At 38.5% G+C, this 12,647-nt stretch overlaps 1 protein-coding gene across 4 annotated transcripts in view; it reads left to right on the top strand.

The window, feature by feature from the left end:
• LOC122551920 (titin) overlaps window positions 1-12,647 on the top strand; it is a 348,465-nt gene that overhangs the window by 266,860 nt on the left and 68,958 nt on the right. For all 4 annotated transcript variants that reach the window (XM_087988975.1, XM_087988977.1, XM_087988978.1 and 1 more), the window contains 20 exons: window positions 22-330; window positions 458-648; window positions 753-1,182; window positions 1,457-1,765; window positions 1,853-2,001; window positions 2,833-2,865; window positions 2,980-3,109; window positions 3,201-3,500; window positions 3,604-3,921; window positions 4,019-4,315; window positions 4,442-4,741; window positions 5,097-5,411; window positions 5,760-5,908; window positions 9,896-10,046; window positions 10,138-10,419; window positions 10,505-10,807; window positions 10,912-11,214; window positions 11,296-11,577; window positions 11,667-11,966; window positions 12,257-12,559. In XM_087988975.1, coding sequence (XP_087845101.1) covers window positions 22-330; window positions 458-648; window positions 753-1,182; window positions 1,457-1,765; window positions 1,853-2,001; window positions 2,833-2,865; window positions 2,980-3,109; window positions 3,201-3,500; window positions 3,604-3,921; window positions 4,019-4,315; window positions 4,442-4,741; window positions 5,097-5,411; window positions 5,760-5,908; window positions 9,896-10,046; window positions 10,138-10,419; window positions 10,505-10,807; window positions 10,912-11,214; window positions 11,296-11,577; window positions 11,667-11,966; window positions 12,257-12,559 — 5,154 coding nt within the window. The remainder of the gene's footprint in view (window positions 1-21; window positions 331-457; window positions 649-752; window positions 1,183-1,456; window positions 1,766-1,852; window positions 2,002-2,832; window positions 2,866-2,979; window positions 3,110-3,200; window positions 3,501-3,603; window positions 3,922-4,018; window positions 4,316-4,441; window positions 4,742-5,096; window positions 5,412-5,759; window positions 5,909-9,895; window positions 10,047-10,137; window positions 10,420-10,504; window positions 10,808-10,911; window positions 11,215-11,295; window positions 11,578-11,666; window positions 11,967-12,256; window positions 12,560-12,647) is intronic.

Below are 12,647 nucleotides of genomic sequence, written 5' to 3' on the forward strand. Positions count from 1 at the left end.
AACTGTTTATTATCCTAACAGTGCGTCCAATTGTAAGACTGCGGCTGAAAGTTAAGAAAAGCGTTATTGCTGTGAAAGCTGGTGAACCAATTGACATTCCAGCTGAGGTGGAAGGCCTTCCTTTCCCCAAAATTGAATGGAGTAAAGGTGAAACAGTAATAGATAAACCAACTGACCGACAGAAGATAGAAACTCAAGTCACTTCAAGAACAACTGGAAACACTAAGTTCAGTATTCCTGCTGCTGTTCGTCAGGATACAAATACTTACACTGTTAGTGCCTCAAACCGCCTTGGAACAGCATCCCAATCTGTGGACGTTAATGTTCTAGGTGAGAAAGTGAAACAACTGCAACAAAGAATTTGAGACAATATTATGAAGCTTGTATTAGAAACTCTCAAAAAGTAACTGTTATAGTTTAAATATTGATTGATGTTGAATTTTATTTTTAACTTTAGATAAGCCTTCACCACCAAGAAATCTTAAAGTTTCTGACATCAAAGCAGAATCCTGCTATCTAACCTGGGATGCCCCTGAGGACAATGGTGGCAGTGAAATAACTAACTATATTGTTGATAAGCGTGACGCAAGCAAGAAGAAATCTGAATGGGAGGAGATCACAAACTATATTATTGAAAGACGATATGGCGTAATGTTTCTCTTTCACATTATTTCACTAAGTCAATGTTTTCATAATCTGTCTTAATACATTTAGTGAATTTCATTTGTGTAACTAAACTTTCTTCTGCTTAGGTATGGAAATTGACGACTGATGGAGAATATCAGTTTAGAGTTAGAGCAGAAAACAAGTATGGAATTAGTGATGGCTGTATGTCTGATAAAGTGACAATCAAAGATCCATTTGGCCTCCCAGGACCACCAAGTAAACCAAAAGTGTCTGATGTTACAAGGTCATCTATGCTTGTATCTTGGGAACCACCGTTGGACAATGGTGGTTCTCCAATCACTGGTTACTATATTGAAAAGAGAGAGATTGATGGTGTGTATTGGTCACGTGTCAACAGAGCTCCTGTGACAAAGCCAGCTGTAAAAGGCCTAAACTTCAATGTTCATCGCTTGCTGGAAGGTGTTGAGTATCAGTTCAGAGTCATGGCCGAAAATGCAGCTGGAGTTGGACCACCTAGTGAACCTTCTGACCCTGCTTTAGCAAGTGATCCTAAATGTAAGTTTAATTTCTGGATATATACGTTATTCATTTCAATTAAAGAAAGAGCACTGATTAAAACTCTAAGATAAATATCCTAAAATAATCTATATACATTGAAAAATATGATAATATTATAGCTAACTTTAACAAGATAAATTCTGCAACATTTGTAAAATATTTTTGATGTTTCATATTTCTACTAAAGGCAAACAAGTATCAAAAGGACATTTTCAGATATACTAGAGAAAATAGGGTAGATTAACGTAAAAATTACTCTTTTTCCCTGAAGATCCACCGAGTGCTCCATCCTGTCCTGAAGTCACTGACAAAACTAAGAATACAATATCGCTTAAATGGAAACGCCCAGAAAAAGATGGTCATAGCCCAATTCAAGGCTATATTGTTGAAATGCAAGAGGAGGGTTCACCTGATTGGACAAGAGCATCCGATCCAGATAAACTGATTCCTAACTGTGAATATGTGGTGCCCAACCTACAGGCACTGAAAAAGTACAGGTTCCGCATTAAAGCTGTTAATGCTGCAGGAGAATCTGAACCAAGTTTACCAACTTCAGAAATAATTATGAAAGAAATTCTAGGTATGTGCCTCTAAATTTAGAATGAAAGAATGTTGGAAAACAATTTTTGAAAACTGAAGCTATCATATTTTTCATCATAATTTGCAGAGGAACCAACTATAACATTGGAGCTCGGTGCACAAGATCTCCTCAATTGTCTTGCTGGCTCATCTTTGAGAATTCCAGCTGTTGTCACAGGGCGTCCTACTCCAAAGATTAATTGGGAATTTGAAGGACAAGCTAAGACAGTGCTGAAGGTATGAAATATTTTAATTGTATGTAGCTATGACTTGACAGCTCCAAGGCAGGAATTCTAGATGCCATCCAAATTCAAAATATCCATGGCTTCTCGAGCAGGTCAGAGGCTGGACATTCTGTGGGATTAACTCATCACCTGATTTTCCAAATCTTAACTGCCATCTACAAGGCATAAATCAAGAATGTGCTGGAATAGTCTCCAATTGCTCAGCTGAATACAGCTCCAAGAACACTCAAAAAATTTCAACATCAACCAGGTCAAAATGGTCCACCACTTTCAACATTGATTTTCCCACTCACCAATGCACTGTGGTAATAGTGTGTACCATCTACAATATACACTGCATCAACTCAACAAGGTTCCTTCAACAGCATCTCTGAAACCTGTGACTCAAGCCATCTAGAATGACCAGGGTAGTATATGCATAGAAATACCACCACCTGCAAATTTCCTTCTAGGCAGCACACTACCTTGACTTGGAACTGTATCCCCCACGTCTTCACTGTCACTAGGTCAAAATCGTAGGACTCCCTTCTTAACATTACTGCGGATGTACCAACAACAAGTGGACAGCAGTTGTCCAAGAGGGTGGCTCGCTATCAGTTCCTATAGGGCAATTAGGATGGGTAATAAATGCTGGCCTAGCCAGTGACACCCATATGTCATGAAGTAATTTTTTAAAAGTTGGGTTTAGACCAAAAATAGATTGAAATTAAATTGAACCAATTTATAAGCATGGAACAAATTATTCAGCAATAATCATAGTCTTTCCTAAAAAAGAAGGATTTAGCAGATTTTATAACATTTGATATTTTAATGTTTTGTTTAGGATGAAGTACATAATCTCCCAGCTGATGCCCAGGTAATAATGTAGCCCATAATTCTTTTGAAGTATTACATTTGAAAATTTGGAAAGTTGAAACTTGAATTTACATTGTATTTTCTGTTTATTCATTTGTCTTTTTCTCTTTTGTAGGTTGAAGGTACTGAAACTAAGACAGCTGTGATTATTCCAAAGTGTAATAGAAGCCACTCTGGTCGCTACAGTATTACTGCAAAGAACAAAGCCGGGCAAAAGACAGTACATGTCAGAGTAAATGTTCTTGGTATGTCATTCTTTTATTAGAATGTATTTGAAGGAGAATGTTTGTAATGGTTTAGTGTGTTCATTAAATTTGTTACCATTGTGTGTTACAGATATGCCAGGACCACCAAAAGATCTCAAAGTAAGTGACATTACAAGAAGTACTTGTAGGCTTTCATGGAAGCCCCCAGACAATGATGGTGGAGATAGAATCAAGAGCTATGTTGTGGAGAAAAAGACAGTGGAAGGAAAGGCATGGGTCAAAGCTAACGCTGCCTGTGCAGGCACATCGTTTCTTGTGCCTGATCTTGTTGAAGGGCAGGAATACTTCTTCCGTGTCCGGGCAGAAAACCGATTTGGTGTTGGTGCACCAGTAGAAACAATCCAGAGGACCAAGGCTCGAGATCCAATTCGTAAGTTAATAATTTGAGAAACATACACTTGTCCAGTTCAGAGTGATGATGCTTTTTTTAGTGATTATACTTTTTGTTTACAAATAACTTTTTGATATTTCAGATCCTCCTGAGCCTCCAACAAAACTGAGAGTTGGCTTAGTGACTAAGAATTCCGTTTCACTTACTTGGAAGCCACCAAAGAAAGATGGAGGCGCTCCAGTAACACACTACATTATTGAAAGTCTTTACTTGGATCCTACTGGAGAAAAGAAGGAAGGCTGGAAACAATGCAATCGACGTGATGTGGAAGAAACCAAGTTTACAGTAGAAGATCTCATTGAGGGTGGGCAGTATGAATTCCGTGTGAAAGCTGTTAATGAAGCTGGTGCCAGTAAACCATGTAATTCTGTTGGACCTATTACTGTGAAAGATCAAACATGTAAGTCCTAACAGAACTGTATCATAATTCACAAGTTAACAATTGAAAATACCGAATCAGAACCTAACTGGAGTATCCTCAATATTCCCTTCTCTAGGTCCACCTGAAATTGAACTTAATGAATTTTTAGAGGCAGAACAAAATACAGACATCAGCATTGTAGCCAAAGTCAAGGGCACACCATTCCCAACTTTGACGTGGTACAAGGCATCTGTCCAAAAGCCAGAGGACAAAAATAAAGTAGAATATGATCAACATGTCAACAAAATTGTGTCAGAGGATGGTTGCACTCTATTAATTCATCAGTCCCTTCGAAAGGACACTGGTCTTTACACGCTCACTGCAACAAATAATTTCGGAACTGCTTCTAAAGAAATGAGACTCAATGTTCTGGGTAATCTTTTGTAAAATTTGACTCTTTTAATTTCTAGCTTTGACAATCCAATGACGTGCATTCTTTGCATTTGCTGTACTAAGTGTCATTCAGAATATTAATATTTTGACTTATTTTAATACTTAGGTCGTCCTGGTCCTCCAATTGGTCCTATTAAGTTTGAAGGAATAAGTGCTGAAAAGATGACTTTATCGTGGCTCCCTCCTAAAGATGATGGTGGCTCCAAGATCACCAACTATGTTGTTGAAAAGAAAGAAGCAAGTAGAAGGACTTGGATTCAGGTTAACAATGATGTTAAAGAGTGCATCTGCACGGTACCCAAGTTACTGGAAGGACATGAATATGTATTCCGCATCATGGCTCAGAACAAATATGGTGTTGGTGAACCTCTTGACAGTGAACCAGAGACAGCAAGAAACCTATTTAGTATGTGCTAAAATAAATTTCCTGCACAAATTCTAAATGCTAATATTCTTGACATACAAATGCATCTATACAGTTCAAATCTACATATTTAATAATAGCTAACAAAATTGTTTCTTCTAAGCGCTAAGTTCTTAGTTCATAGTATAAGATTGTTTATGGATTAACAAAATTGCTTAAATTAAAACTTGTACCAGTTATTGTACAGGCTTTCTCATTCATTAATGAAAATTATTTAATTTTTGTGCTGGAGTTAATGAATATTTTGGATTTTTCCACTTATGCTTTCAAAACTATTGTCAGAATATACTGATTGTTGTAGATTTGAAAAATAACAATCAAATATTTTTTTTTAAAGCTGTACCTGGAGCTTGTGACAAACCGACTATAAGCAGTGTGACCTACGATTCTATGGTAGTCAACTGGGAAGAACCAGAATATGATGGTGGCTCTCCAGTAACTGGCTACTGGTTAGAACGTAAGGACACCACTGGGAAGAGATGGAACAGAGTAAATCGGGATCCAATTAGGATTATGCCACTTGGAGTATCCTATAAAGTAACTGGCCTAATTGAAGGCTCAGATTATCAATTCCGTGTGTTTGCCATTAATGCAGCAGGTGTTGGACCTCCCAGCCCGCCTTCTGACCCAGTGACAGCAAGAGATCCTATAGGTTGGTATTCATTTCTAGTATGGTTTTCAAACTTTTATAAATGTGAGATATCTGTAAATATTGCCTGAATTGCTAGTGCTGTAATTGTCACATTCCTGAGAACCAACTATTCTAACTTCTAGTACTATTAGCTACCCATGAGTAATGCAGTGCAGTATTGCAGACAATATATTTTTACTAGTGTAAAATATCAGGAACAGCATGCAATCAAGTTAGCAAACAGAAATATAATGACTGCATTCACTCATGGACCGCAAGATTGCAGTTTTAACACCCATGCTTTATATTGCAGCCAGTTCAACAGCCTGGTTTTGATAGCTTGGTCTAAATATTATTTTGTTTTAACAGCTCCTCCTGGACCTCCATTCCCTAAAGTGACAGATTGGACAAAGTCAACTGTAGATCTTGAATGGACTCCACCAAAGAAAGATGGTGGATCCAGGATTACTGGTTATTTTGTTGAATTTAAAGAGGAAGGAAAGGAAGAATGGGAGAAGGTAAAGTTATCAATAGTGCATCAATATATATTATAATATAGAAGCCGATTTCCTAGTTCCTATTCTCTGCGCTTGCTTGTTGTGGAATTGTCTGGGAAAATTTGAAGACCAATGTAGCAGTTCTGGCCTTGGAATAGCAAACTTTGATGGACAAAGTCATTAAATTGTTCTGTACCATTTCATTATAGCTCCTCGCTTTGACATAAAATGAGGTGCAAGCAAACAATTGCAATTACTCAGACCTGCAAAGGCAGAAGTGCCCCACCCTTTTTAACCTCCCATCACTTTGTCACATGACTTTCTCAGACCCTCCTATATGTATGTGTATGTTGTATTTAAAAGCGTAACATGGTGGGCACCATCTGCTGTGTGCATTTAATACTCTAGCTTGAACTTTTAATCAGTCTGCTTTGGGCTTGCAAGTCACACACACATAAAAATCAGTCAGTTGCTGTAATACTATCCTAGTTTGTAATATGTTTGACTGTTTCAAGTAAATGCATTCATTGAGTTCATCAATCCTTGATGTGTGATTGTTTATTAATCAATTACCATTAACTTGACATGGTGAACAGCAGTGGAAAGCATTGTGTTGATGAGAGCTATAATGTTTGCACAGTCATCAAGCAAGCTAATCTACAGGTAGAGCACACGAGTGTGGTGCTGGAAAAGCACTGCAGGTCAGGAAATATCCGAGGAGCAGGAAAATCGACGTTTCGGGCAAAAGATCTTCAGGAATTCCTGATGAAGGGCTTTTGCCCGAAATGTCAATTTTCCTGCTCCTCAGATGCATCCTGACCAGCTGTGCTTTTCCAGCACCACACTCTTGACTCTAATCTCCAGCATCTGCAGTACTCACTTTCGCCTGGGTAGAACACATGGTCAACAGTCTGAAATCATGCTAATTACATGAGACAGCCTTTGATGAATTTGTTCTTTCCTTCACTGGAGAGTGTTGCAAACACAGCATTCTGCATAACAGCCAAATCCCTATTGAGAGACCTATTGAACTCATTTGGGAAAGGCTATTGATCAGAGTGTGTGCTGGAATAATAGTAAACAAGAGACGATTGTCAAAATGTGCACAAAATACTCTATTTTAGATTGGAGTACAGCAGACTTCCTATCAAAAGTTAACATTTTTAAACAGCATTCAGAACTATAGTTTCTAGGTTCAGGGTGTCTGATACAGAAAAGCAAGTCATTAAGATTTGCTTAACTTAACACATCAGGACCAATAGCCAAAAGCTGAAAGATCTCAAATTACATGGGTCACATTGACAGATAACTTAGAGCTAGATTAAACTTCCATAGTTATTAACTAGATTCATGCCATTTAGACAGAATCACATGAAATCCGTTGACTAACTTGTCAGCAGATACAGAGAAAGGGTTCCCCAATACAGGTTTTCATACTGGAAGCTAACAAACAGAATTGTTGAGTTGGTAGTCACCTCCATCCCACAGAAAATTTCCAGAAAGATTTGATGGACCATTTCAATGTAAATAGCATTGAATAGTTACCCAAAGTGTGGACATAAGTACAAAATGATCATCACAGGTTGATAAAGCTTACAGGTCCTAAGAATAAACTCGATAGTAACTATAGGCCGGTGAGTCTCACTTCTGTTGTGGGTAAAATCTTAGAGAGAATTGTAAGGGATAGGATTTATGAACATCTGGATAGGAATAATGTGATCAAGGATAGTCAGCATGGTTTTGTGAAGGGCAGGTCGTGCCTCACAAACCTTATTGAATTCTTTGAGAAGGTGACTAAGGAGGTGGACGAGGGGAAAGCAGTAGATGTGGTCTATATGGATTTTAGTAAGGCGTTTGATAAGGTTCCCCATGGTAGACTACTGCAAAAAAATATGGAGGTATGGCATTGAGGGTGAGTTGGAGGTTTGGATTAGGAGTTGGCTGGCTGGAAGAAGACAGAGGGTAGTAGTTGATGGCAAAGGTTCATCTTGGAGTGCTGTCACTAGCGGTGTTCCGCAAGGATCTGTTTTGGGACCATTGCTGTTTGTCATTTTTATAAATGACCTGGAGGAGGGGTTAGAAGGTTGGGTGAGCAAGTTTGCGGATGATACGTAAGTCGGAGGAGTGGTAGACAGTGAGGAAGGATGTGGCAGGTTACAGTGGGATATTGATAAGCTGCAGAACTGGGCAGAAAGGTGGCAAATGGAGTTCAATGTAGCTAAGTATGAGGTGATTCATTTTGGTAAGAGTAATAAAAAGATGGGGTACTGGGCTAACGGTCGGATACTTGGTAGTGTGGATGAGCAGAAAGATCTTGGTGTCCATGTACACAAATCTTTGAAAGTTGCCACCCAGGTAAATAGTGCGGTGAGGAAGGCATATGGCGTACTGGCTTTTATTGGTAGAGGAATTGAGTTCCGGAGTACTGAGGTAATGTTGCAGTTGTATAAGACTCTGGTGCGGCCGCATCTGGAGTATTGTGTGCAGTTTTGGTCCCCATACTATAGGAAGGATGTGGAGGCACTGGAACGGGTGCAGAGGAGATTTACCAGGATGTTGCCTGGTATGGTAGGAAGATCGTATGAGGAAAGGCTGAGGCACTTGGGGCTGTTTTCATTGGAGAAAAGAAGGTTTAGGGGTGACTTGATAGAGGTGTACAAGATGATTAGGGGTTTAGATAGGGTCGACAGTGAGAATCTTTTTCCACGTATGGAGTCAGCTATTACAAGGGGGCATAGCTTTAAATTAAGGGGGGGTAGGTATAGGACAGATGTTAGGGGTAGATTCTTTACTCAGCGAGTCGTGAGTTCATGGAATGCCCTGCCAGTAGCAGTGGTGGACTCTCCTTCATTATGGGCATTTAAACGTGCATTGGATAGGCATATGGAGGATAGTGGGCTAGTGTAGGTTAGGTGGGCTTGGATCGGCGCAACATCGAGGGCCAAAGGGCCTGTACTGCGCTGTATTCTTCTATGTTCTATGTTCTATGATAGTTGACACAATGACTAGGAAACCAAACAAACGCCAAAGCATCAAATGGAATAGGTTCAAGCTTCAAAACAAACAAAAAGAAAAAGTAGATCTGGTATGGCTGGATCAGTTTATGGAGGAGAAAGTTTATTGGACCAACAGAAGACTAAAACTTGGATTAAATTAGAAGAATCCAGAAATCAAAATTATTCTTAAGGAACAAAACAGAAAATGCCAAGAAGATTTGAACCACTTTCAACAGCTTGAGGATCAAGATCAATCAATGGCTAAATAAAAACTTGATTGCTGTATGTCACAATATACAAATTCTGGAACAGCAACTGCAGTCCATTGACAACACAGACACTAACAGTAGACAATCACACTAATAATTATGAAAATTGACAACATCTCCAGGCAAAGTCACTACCACTAGGTAAAGACATAGCAACAAATTGCCAATTATTTCATAGATATTCATAGGCTTGCTTATTATTGTAAACAGTTGTAGTTCTTTTTGGAAAAGGCATGTTGTACATGTATTTAGTCTTCAAGAAGTCCATGTGCTGTTTTAATGCAATGGTGTGATTCTGACTGGTAGGTGGTCACTTTGGGCTTGTAAGCTGCACAAACAAAGATTTGTTCACTGCTGTAATGGCCTCTTTGTAGCTTATAATATGTTTTATTGTTTTAACTAAACTATCCTATGGAGTTGAACAATCCCTGATGAGCAATCCCTTATTAACCCATTACCATTAATGTGACAACCACCAGGAATACCACATGCCCCTGAATTCGGATCCCCTTGAAGAGTAATTACAGAAAAAGTAGGTTGTATCACTTGAAATGTATCATACTTCATTTCCATGAGAACACTTAGCAATGTACATGACAGCATTGCAGTTAGAGACTTATTCCACCATTCTATGAGAGTAGCATTTCCAGGGCAATTTCAAAGGGATAACAATTTGACTAAGTAGCCATCCCTTTTGCTCAGATTTGACTAATGTTTCTGTCCTTTCTGCTGTTTCTTCATAGGTAAAAGACAAAGAAATCCGAGGGATGAAGTTTGTTGTACCAGGACTGAAGGAAGGAAGTTTCTATAGATTTAGGGTAAGAGCAGTAAATGCTGCTGGAGTTGGCGAACCAGGAGAGGTGACTGATGTCATTGAAGTCAAGGATAGAACAGGTAAAAATGAGAAGACTTCTGTGACATTTCTCTTGCATTATTTTGGGAATAATACTTAACTAATAAAAATGTATTTTTTTTGTAATTCTAGTTGTTCCAGACATTAACTTGGATGCTAGTGTGAGAGACAGAATTGTGGTACATGCTGGTGGTGTCATTCGCATCTTGGCATATGTGTCAGGTAAACCACCTCCAGAGATCACATGGAAGAGAGATGATCAGCCAACACCACCAGAAGCTACAGTTGAAACTACAGCTATCAGTTCTGCTCTTGTTATTAAAAATTGTCAGAGAAAGCATCAAGGTGTGTACAATCTCATTGCGAAGAATGCAGGAGGTGAAAGAAGAAAGACAATTATTGTTGATGTTTTAGGTAAATATTATTTCGTCATTTTACAATTAGTGCAATATACTTTTCTTAAGTACTTGAATAAAATTATTTGTTATTTTAATTACAGATGTTCCTGGGCCAGTTGGTGAACCATTCCGCTGTGAAAATCTAACCAGTGATTCGTGCAAATTAACTTGGTTCCTTCCAGATGACGATGGTGGATCTGCTATTACCAATTATATCATTGAAAAGCGTGAAGCTGAACGTCGAGGCTGGTCCCCTGTTTCATACACAGTTACAAGGCAGAATGCTATTGTTCAGGGTCTAATTCAAGGAAATGTTTATTTCTTTAGAATTGCAGCTGAAAATATCATTGGCATGGGTCCATGGGTGCAGACAACACAAGAAATCACAATTAAAGAACCAATGTGTAAGTGATCCTCCTGCGTATATATTTTCCCCGTCTTTAAGTATTAAGTAAGTCAATTGTAATGACTGAATACATTAAATTCAATGCATTTTCCTGACCTGTAGCTGTCCCTGAACGCCCTGAAGATCTTGAAGTTACAGAAGTCACAAAGCAATCAGTTAGCTTGAAATGGAATCCTCCTAAATACGATGGTGGATCGGACATCACAATGTACATTATTGAGTCCCGTCTTATTGGCAAAGAAAAGTTCATCAGACTTACCAAAGAAAAATTGTTAGATCGGACTTTCAAACACAGTGGGTTAAGGGAAGGTGACACTTATGAATACCGTGTCAGTGCAGTGAATGAAGTTGGACAAGGCAAGCCATCATTCTGCACAAAACCAATAACATGCAAGGATCAACTTGGTAAGCCTGCCTTCAAATTCTTTTAAGAAAAATGTTTTTCTCCTCTCCAGAAAGTTAATAACCATGTATTTATATCTTTAGAACCACCAACAATTGACCTGGATTTCCGTGAAAAGTTTATTGTGCGCGTGGGTGAATCTTTCAACCTGACAGGAAAATATAAAGGGAAACCCACTCCAAAGGTTTCTTGGCTTAAAGATGACGAAGCAGTTGAAGAAACTAATCGCCTCAAGATAAACACTACACCAACAAAACTGAGTTTGGCGATTATGAAAGGTGTTCGTGAAGACTCGGGAAAATATTGTGTGGTGGTGGAGAACAGCACAGGCGTACGCAAGGGTGTCTGTCATGTGACTGTTGTCGGTAAGTTAGTTATCCACATGCTTTTTTTAGTTTAAAGTGTGGTAATATTGAAGTAGCAAACAGGAATCAAACATGTTGTTTTCTTTCAGATCGTCCACAACCTCCAGTTGGCCCAGTTTTGTTCAATGAAGTTCACAGAGATCACATGGTCATTTCATGGAAACCCCCACTTGATGATGGAGGCAGTGTGATCACTAATTATATTGTTGAGAAAAGAGATACACACCGAGAACTTTGGATGCCTGTTACTTCTTCAGTTACTAAAACAACGTGCAGGGTTCCGAAACTAATTGAAGGCAAAGAATATATTATCCGTATCTATGCTGAGAACATGTACGGAATCAGTGATCCATTGCTTTCAGAGGAAATGAAAGCCAAAGATCGTTTTAGTAAGTATCGAACTTTAGAATTCTTGCATTAATTGTGAAAAATGCAAAACAAAACTTAGAATAGCAAATTTAAAATCTAACTTTTTATCGTAATCATTTTCAATTAAAACAAGATAGAATCTTGATTACATACATTTTATAGTTTTGGGATTAAACATAATTTAATTATAAAGGGTGAGCGTTCTCCTATTTGCTTAAAAGCTTTGTAATATTATTCAATAGCGAATAAATGTGATGGAGAAATGTTCATTTGTTTTTCCTTTTCCCATTTTTAAATCATTTCTCTAAAGGGGTTCCTGAAGCACCAGATCAACCAATTATAAAGGATGTTACTAAGGATTCTGCAGTAGTGGTTTGGAATAGACCACGCGATGGTGGCAAGCCCATCACTCGATATATTGTGGAGAAGAAAGAAACCATGTCCAATCGCTGGGCCAGAGCATCCATGGAGCCAATTTACCCAGACACTCAATACAAAGTAACCGACCTGCTTGAAGGCTGTGAATATGAATTCCGTGTTTCAGCAGAAAATGAAATAGGAGTTGGTGATCCCAGTCCTCCATCTAAACCCGTATTTGCAAAAGATCCAATTGGTATATTAAACGTGCTCATTTATTTTTTTTTCCCTTCAAATAACTGTTTTTGTAATGTACTTGTCAGATTTATGATGGCCATCTTTTT

The sequence above is a fragment of the Chiloscyllium plagiosum genome, unplaced genomic scaffold, assembly GCF_037043375.1.
Source record: "Chiloscyllium plagiosum isolate Xiang-an unplaced genomic scaffold, Cpla_swu_hap1 HiC_scaffold_7, whole genome shotgun sequence".
In the NCBI taxonomy this organism is placed as follows: domain Eukaryota; kingdom Metazoa; phylum Chordata; class Chondrichthyes; order Orectolobiformes; family Hemiscylliidae; genus Chiloscyllium; species Chiloscyllium plagiosum.